Raw genomic sequence first — 7,531 nt, 5'->3', positions numbered from 1 at the left:
CAAGATGGACTTCAATTATATCACAGCAGTAGGTAAGTTTTAGGTGTGTAGGTAGGTGTGTTTTATATTAAAAGACTTCTAAAAACTATATCTCTGTAAATATATATATATATATATATATATATATATATATATATATTATTTATTATTTCTACACGTAGCAAAAACACATTCCTCTTTTTCGAACCACAACTTGTGGGTTTTTAACAGTCGACAGTTCACCCTCCAGGGAGTCGACCTTAGAGTAGAGACACATCCGTCCACGACGTATCTATCGTACCTGTGTACAAAAAAAAAGCACAATTCTCTTTTGAAAACAATATGTAATCGTTATAAATGTGTACTGGAGTATGATTGCATAGGTTGTAGAGGAAACGGTTCGCTTTGCACTGACGAGTAGGCCTTGTGTGGCTGTGAGTGTTGACCATGTCCCTGCTCTGTTGACGGTCCTGAAAACATGCTGATTATATAAGGGGAAAGTCCTTGTAAGATGAAGCATTACGATGTGCTTTGTTCTTTTCTTCTTTTTTTTAAATGACAAAAAAAGGAAAACAACGTAACGTAAACAGTTTAATGGAGAGAGAATAACGGCCACTACATGGTTCATAGCATCATGGCACCACCTGGAGGCCACTGTACGAATCAACACTGTTTATACCAGACTGTTGCCTAATGCTCTATTTTAAAAGCCACTTGCGAAACTGACACAGAACGGGGATGGAGTTGATCCACAAGCAGCTGTTTGCAAGTTGCATCATCAATTATTGCGATGAAGGACGGACTTTTGTTTTTCCATTACTTTTGACGTTTCTGTGATCTTACAGAGGTATTTGCATGTTTACTGTCATGCGATATGCAGTGTTAGTTATGTTAGACCATGCTAGCATTAGGAAAGGATGCACAATTAAGCATCAGCAATCTCCCCTTCCATTGTTTTTTATAGAAGTCATGATTGATTGATTTAAATTGTTTGGGGTTTTCTTTGCTGATTGTTCTTATCAACAGATCCATTTGTATTCTGTCATTTATAATGAAAATACTTGTCAATCTATGGTAGGTTTGTGTGGTCCACCAGTGTTCCTTCTAGGATGTTGACAGTTGTGCGTTGTTGTTAATGAACTAAAAGAGTATTTTTCTTTCAACCACCTTAAAGTCAAGGTAAGCCAGCCGGGGGAGAACCTAGCATCCCCATGTATGACCAGATGTTGATGTATTATATATCTACAGACAAAGCTAACCATACCACTATACACAGACACACTCTTTTTAGCTGTCAAAGGTTCAGCTATGATGGAAATATAAGCTTTTTTCCTCATTCTTGATGAGGTCCTTGAAAATATAAAGGGACCACGTTCTTTTTTGTTTTTGTATTTTTGAGGGGAGGTAGTTGTTAAAACAGACTGAATCTAATTTGCTTCTTGTACAATGTTTTATTTATTAATCAACAGTACAAAATGTAATTTGTTGTTTTGCTAAGGAATTTGTGTCTTTAGAATGTACGTGTAAAGTAATCATTGTCGTTATTATTTTTATATATATAAATATGTGTATTTATTTATTACAGTCAGAGTACTTCTCTGTGCTGCTACCGGGAAACAGGGTTTAATTGTGTTCAGATTATTTGTAATGCAATAATTATAGGCTTGCAAGTGTAAATAAGCCACTTTAAAGATCAAAGATGAAATTTATAGCAGCAGAGTTCCAAATGTATGATCTCTTGATATTTACAGATATAGTGTTGTCCTCTATGTAGGGGTATGTTTGTAGAGAAATTTCCAATCACTATAAAAACCTGACTGTTACTTGCATATCTCAAACACAAAACACTTAATTAGCTTTTTGTGCAAATTGTGATTGACTCACAAAACGACACAAGCAGCATTCAGTTAGCAGCAGTTAGCTGCACCTGTAAGTCCACCGTTGGAAACCGTTTTTTTGAGTAAATCAACTATTGTACTCCTTACTTATTTAACACCAGCCCTGGCTTTTAGCTCAGTCTCAGGTAGTACTGCTATCTAGACAAGCTGTTTTTACAAAGCTTACACAAAGTTATTGTCTCTATAATATACACTGCATAGGGAAGAACATATTTTCTGTCTGCAATGTCCTCAAAAGAGAATCCATTGAAGCAACAAGAGAAGCATTTGTATTTCTTGTGCCCCCCTATTGCTTAAGCCCCATAAATATATAACTGATACTTAATTGATTTGGTTAAACAAATTCTATGCTGCTATTGTTTCCAAGTTACAAGCTCAAGATCTCAATTACGGTACCATGATTTTGAAACTGATCAAACTGTCTCCGAGACATTCACCTTTTCAAAAACGAGTTGTCTTGTTGTGAGACACTTCTATATAATTTGTGATATTCACATGGGTGATATTACTGATGTAAAAATGTACAAAAAATAGGGATAGATGTATTTATATTTTTTGTCTCAATCTGTATATCTGTTTGAATATATTTTCATAGATCCTAGGTCTGCTCCTTGTAAGCCCTTTCCAGAGCAGTAATGCCCCCTTTGTCGTTTGTTTACTCGCATGAGGATAGATAATATAATAAAAATAATTTATGGTAAAACTCTATAATGTACTTTTATTTTTTGGGTGAGATTCTAATGACTGTTAAGATGGCACTGGATTAGTTTGGACTGTCCGCTCCCGATGACTGCATGCTCCCGCGGGTATAGCTTAGCGACGTACAGAGGATGACGACTCGATGCAGGCGATATGGTGTCCCGCTCTCTGTTTGAGCGGTAAATCCGACACGCACAAGGAACTTTTTTGGGACAGAAATGGGTTTACTTTTGTGTTTAAATGTTAGAGACATCATTTTAGGACGGATTTTGGTACCTTAACATTAATAAAGCTCTTTGCTTAAGGTATTCCTCTTGTTTGACCTGCCTTTTTTTTGGCCTAGAAACTATTTCCCGACACACACCACACCACACTCACCGTGCAGAAATCAACATAACAGTCCCGGTTAGTGCCAGGGGTGGGGATGAACACAAGTGAGCAGAGCACTGACTTTGCAACATTCCCTTTGTATTCTTGTAAGAATTGTATTCAGTCACAAAGAAATCGGATAAAAAAGTCTCATATATTTATAAATGAAAGTTTAGTAGATACCCTCTGCCTCATTATAGCATACAAGAATACAATGTGTACATTTGACATATATTACATAACGTATTTAATATATATCGCTACTTAAAATAAATGTGATCAAACATGCCGCTGTTATTCCATTTTCAACTTTTATTAAGGGGCCATGACCTGTGACCTTTATGACACTTCATCATGTAGACACTGTTACGCTGCAGTAAAAGTAGACTAAAAACGACTACGAAGACGCAAGTTACCCCCCACCCTCTACAAAATCAGTTTCGGAGTTTCAAAATGCAAAGGTACTACTAGGTGGATATACATAGTGTTTTGATGCCCCTGACCTTGCTGTTCAATGGCTCTCGGCTGTCTTTCTCGATGCAGTTTCTACGCTCGCTGTCCATTTACCTGCTATCCCAGCACTCCTACCTTCCCCGTTAACATATTCAATGTATTACAAGAGATGGGACTCCTGGGCCGATCGTATTACCCTTCAGATCAATCAAATCATAGCACACAACAGGGCCAGCCATGGTATTTCAATCATATATACGATGATCAGCCTGATAAAGGTGTTGATGAACTGAACTCGTATATTTTAGTACTTTGTCAACACCACCTCCGCTGCGTACGACTGCATACTCTGTACTTTCTATGTCTTTCACGTATCTTCTATACCTAACCTAACCTTTCTATATTTGCCATTGAGCCATGTACTGCATAAATATTATTTTGTTACTGTGTGCAACCTTAGACCAGCTAAGTGGTTTACACTGCCACTGCATAGAAGTCTACTTCTATGTTAAGTTTTTTTAAAAAAGGAATCATATCAGTAGTACTGTATTTCATGACCATGCCAGGGTTCCCAGAAGGCACAGATAAGAACATGGCGGTTTTATTTAGTATCATTTAAAAACTGGAAGGTTCCATCGTTGCGGAAAGGCTTATATCTGTAATATCTCCAGGATAATCACTAACAATTAAAACATTCATTATATAAAAGACTTAACTTTCTGCACAGATGATACGGCAGTTTCTAAAAAATTGTTTCTAACAAAAATATAGACGGTGACGCCCACATCACTGCTAATGTCTCTTTTAAAAGAACCCAACCACACACCGCAGGCAGTTAACCAGCAACTGCAACAAGTTAATCATACAAATAAAAATCATGTATAAAACATTATCCTACACAATATCGTCATTAATAAACAATAACCGTAGTAAACAGGTTTCAACATTCAGGAACCAGGAGGCTTCCAGCCCTCCCTGTCCCCACGGCTGTCCACGCGGGGTGAACCCTGTTAATGTGGCCTTCACCGAGGCGTCTCCAGGACCAACGGGGGTCCACGTGAGCACTGCTCTCGCCCGCCGCCTCACAGAGGGTCACACACATGAGATGAGGAAACCGCAACGAAACCAAGACGGAACAAGATGGCTCAGTGTCTGTCTCACTTCCTTCCCTCTCGGCCCGCCAGCGGGAGAGATGCGCGCCGCAACGGGGCGCCACCCGAAAAGGAGAAGTGGGGCGAGCCCAGCGAGTCCAGCCCGGCTGACCCTTAGAAGCACCGGGTCACACGGACACGGAGGTCACGTCGCGGTGCCCCGGCAACAGGCTGAGGCTCAGGCTGGGGCTCAGGCTGGGGCTCAGGCTGGGGCTCAGGCTGGGGCTCAGGCTGGGGCTCAGGCTGGGGCTCAGGCTGGAGCTCAGGCTGGGGCTCAGGCTGCTGCAGGGGGAGGAGGAGGAGGCGGGGCCAGAGGAGACCGCGCCCGGGTCGGGGTCGCCAAGGTCGGGGTCGCCAAGGTCGAGCTCGCCGGGGTCGGAGGTCAGCGGGAGTCTGTTGAGGTTGATGGGCGACGCGATCTCCTCCAGGGGTCCCGCGCGGCGGTACACGAAGTGGAACGGCGGCGCCTGGGCCCGGCTGTGGAGCTCCGCCTTGATCTTCTGCGGGTGGGTGTCTGGCGCCAGCTGCTGGCTGCTTCCCTCCATGACCAGGAACAGGGCGTAGTCCTCCACGCCCGACACCTTGAACTTGTGGGCGCACAGCTGGCACACCTCCTCCGCCGTGGCGTAGGGGCGCACCGGCAGCGTCTTGGCCGTGCAGCCGCTGTCCAGAGACTTCAGCGCCACCCGCAGGTAGTTCTGAGGAGGACGACAACACGCCGTCAACGACGGCAAACAAGGGAACGAGGTGCTCTGTCGGCACATTGCGGACGGTGACGCCAAGCAGCCGAGGGTCGATGGCCGACCCGCTGGATACACTGTCTGTCATTGAGGCATTTAAGATAAGCTCAGATAAGATATACTTTATTCATCTCAGCAGAGAAAAATTACCCAGCTGCCCCCCAGCGATGGCACAAAGAAAGGATTAAGTGTGAAACAACAGGATGGACCGTTCCTAAATCTATGTATTGAGTATTAAGATAAGAGGACTAAACTGTACCGCATTGGGTTATGTGTAGAGTTACTACAATGTCATCTTGGGGGGGAAAAAAACACTTGGGGACTTCATAACGATATCTTATTCAGAGAGAGCTGGGACAGCATGTGTGCACTGTGTGTGTGTGTGTGTGCATGCGTGCATGCGTGCGTATGTGAACGGGACCGGCTGTACCTGGAAGTCGTCCACGGAGGGGGCGGAGCGCTGGCTGGTGCGGCGGTGGTGCCACTGGCGGAGCGTGTCGCGCGTGCGCAGCAACCGGGCCGCCTGCTCCTCCTGGAAGTTGCGGATCAGGGACATGGCTCCGTAGGCGCTGGTCAGGTAGTACCCGCCTGGAGGGAGAGCCACACGGCCCCGGGGTTAGAGGGAGCGCAGCGAGCTAGGTTCAGTAAGAGGCCCGAACCACTGCCTTGTCTTGCCACTAGGGGGCGCTTGAGGCCGAGCTTGGTGGGTGTACTTGGAGAACACACTGGGGGTCCTTTCCGTCACTCTTTTTCATTTTTATAATTTTTTCTCAAAAAAGATTAAGCAGACAGAAAGGCTTGAATAAAATACCAAAGGTCAATTTCCTAAGAGTTTATTTTTTTAATTCTCTTATGTTCTAGAAAGATTTAACAAAGATCGGCGCGAGACTTGGCCTGCAAAAACGATCCATCTTGTGGACAGCTTCAGCGTCGTACCTTCTCCGTTGAGCTGAGAGGGATCCAGCAGCTCCATCATGTACAGGATCTCATGGTCCAGCTGAGGCAAGTCACACTGGGCCAGCACGTAGGTCATCATGGGCAGGAACTCATCCGCTCCGGACATGCGCCCTAGGAGAGAGACAGGTCCTTGGTGGTTAGGCAGAGCTTGGCATGTGGTTAATACTCTCACGGCCGATAAAAAAAAACACAGACATATAGAAAAATAGCCATGCAAATTTTTGTGCAGATGTGCACTGTGTCTCACACAAACGACAAACACATAAACACACTTTTATAGATATTTTGTCCGCCCATTAAACTGCCATCACTCTCGCTCCACGCTTCAGCCCTGAGTGTGTCTCACCGGGGCTGTCCTCCAACACGCCGTAGATGAGCTTGCAGACACGCAGCAGCACCGTCACCTTCTTCTCGGGGGAGTACATCTTGCACAGCGTCTGCAGCTTCTGCTTGATCTTCTCCACGGCCAGGGGGTCCGGCGGGGGGCCGTCAGGCAGCCCCATGTCCTGGGGCAGCCGGGCCTTGGCCTGGGCCAGGTTCTCCAGCAGCTCCTGCCACGCCCCGCTGCGCACCTGGAACTTCAGCAACGCCGCGCTGACCACGCCCTTCAGCGGCTTCAGCACGCACTTGTGCATGGCCTTCTCCAGGACCCCGTCTGGGGAGGAGGAAAGGGGGGAGGGGGGAGACGGTTACAATGAATCGATCGTGAAGCGTACACACACACCGACCTCGTGCTGTGATTTGGATGGTGGTCAACTTTTTTTTTTTGCAGCACTTTTCGTAGCGACACCGATTGTTACCACGTGCTTTGACTGGTCTCGGCCTCGCTCATGAGTCCAGCTGGATGGAAGCGCCTGGGAATGTGTTTTGAGAGGCAGAGACAGACCGGTTTTGAATCACTGATGTGTCTTCCGTATGTTGGTTATGAGATCAGGTTTGTCTCGTACTTCTCCAGGTGGAAAGTTTTTTTTTTTTTTATGCTTTGTGCTTTTCAAAATAAGAACGTTTCTCGTAGTGACTGAGTACTCTTCACACTGGTCACACTGAGCAAAACGACAGCCGCCTCTTTACTGAGTTTAGAGCTGCGGTCTCGTATCAGGGATGGCCAGAGTTGAGGGATTGGAGAGAGCCCAGCAGGAAGTGTGTCGACATTTTGTGTCTTATTAGATGTGCGTGTGCAGCATGACTAACAAATTCCAACTCAAGTCCAAACCGCAATGCTGCTAGAAAAGGACCATCGTCTTGTGTATGTGCATGCGTGTGTGTGCTTGTGTGTGTGTGTGTG

The 7,531-nt window shown here is 45.2% G+C and overlaps 1 protein-coding gene across 2 annotated transcripts in view; it reads right to left on the bottom strand.

Moving 5' to 3' along the window:
• Positions 1 to 3,237: 3,237 nt before the first annotated feature.
• Positions 3,238 to 7,531, bottom strand: part of rin2a (Ras and Rab interactor 2a) — a 29,010-nt gene continuing 24,716 nt past the window's right edge. For both annotated transcript variants that reach the window (XM_060073477.1, XM_060073478.1), the window contains exons 9-13: positions 6,593 to 6,901; positions 6,226 to 6,357; positions 5,720 to 5,877; positions 4,828 to 5,247; positions 3,238 to 4,767 (exon numbers count right to left, since the gene is read on the bottom strand). In XM_060073477.1, coding sequence (XP_059929460.1) covers positions 4,678 to 4,767; positions 4,828 to 5,247; positions 5,720 to 5,877; positions 6,226 to 6,357; positions 6,593 to 6,901 — 1,109 coding nt within the window. In that variant the 3' untranslated portion in view covers positions 3,238 to 4,677. The remainder of the gene's footprint in view (positions 4,768 to 4,827; positions 5,248 to 5,719; positions 5,878 to 6,225; positions 6,358 to 6,592; positions 6,902 to 7,531) is intronic.

The sequence above is a fragment of the Gadus macrocephalus genome, chromosome 15 (assembly GCF_031168955.1).
Source record: "Gadus macrocephalus chromosome 15, ASM3116895v1".
Taxonomy (NCBI): Eukaryota; Metazoa; Chordata; class Actinopteri; order Gadiformes; family Gadidae; genus Gadus; species Gadus macrocephalus.
Note: the sequence above shows the minus strand (reverse complement) of the source record. Positions and strands in the feature narration are given on the sequence as shown.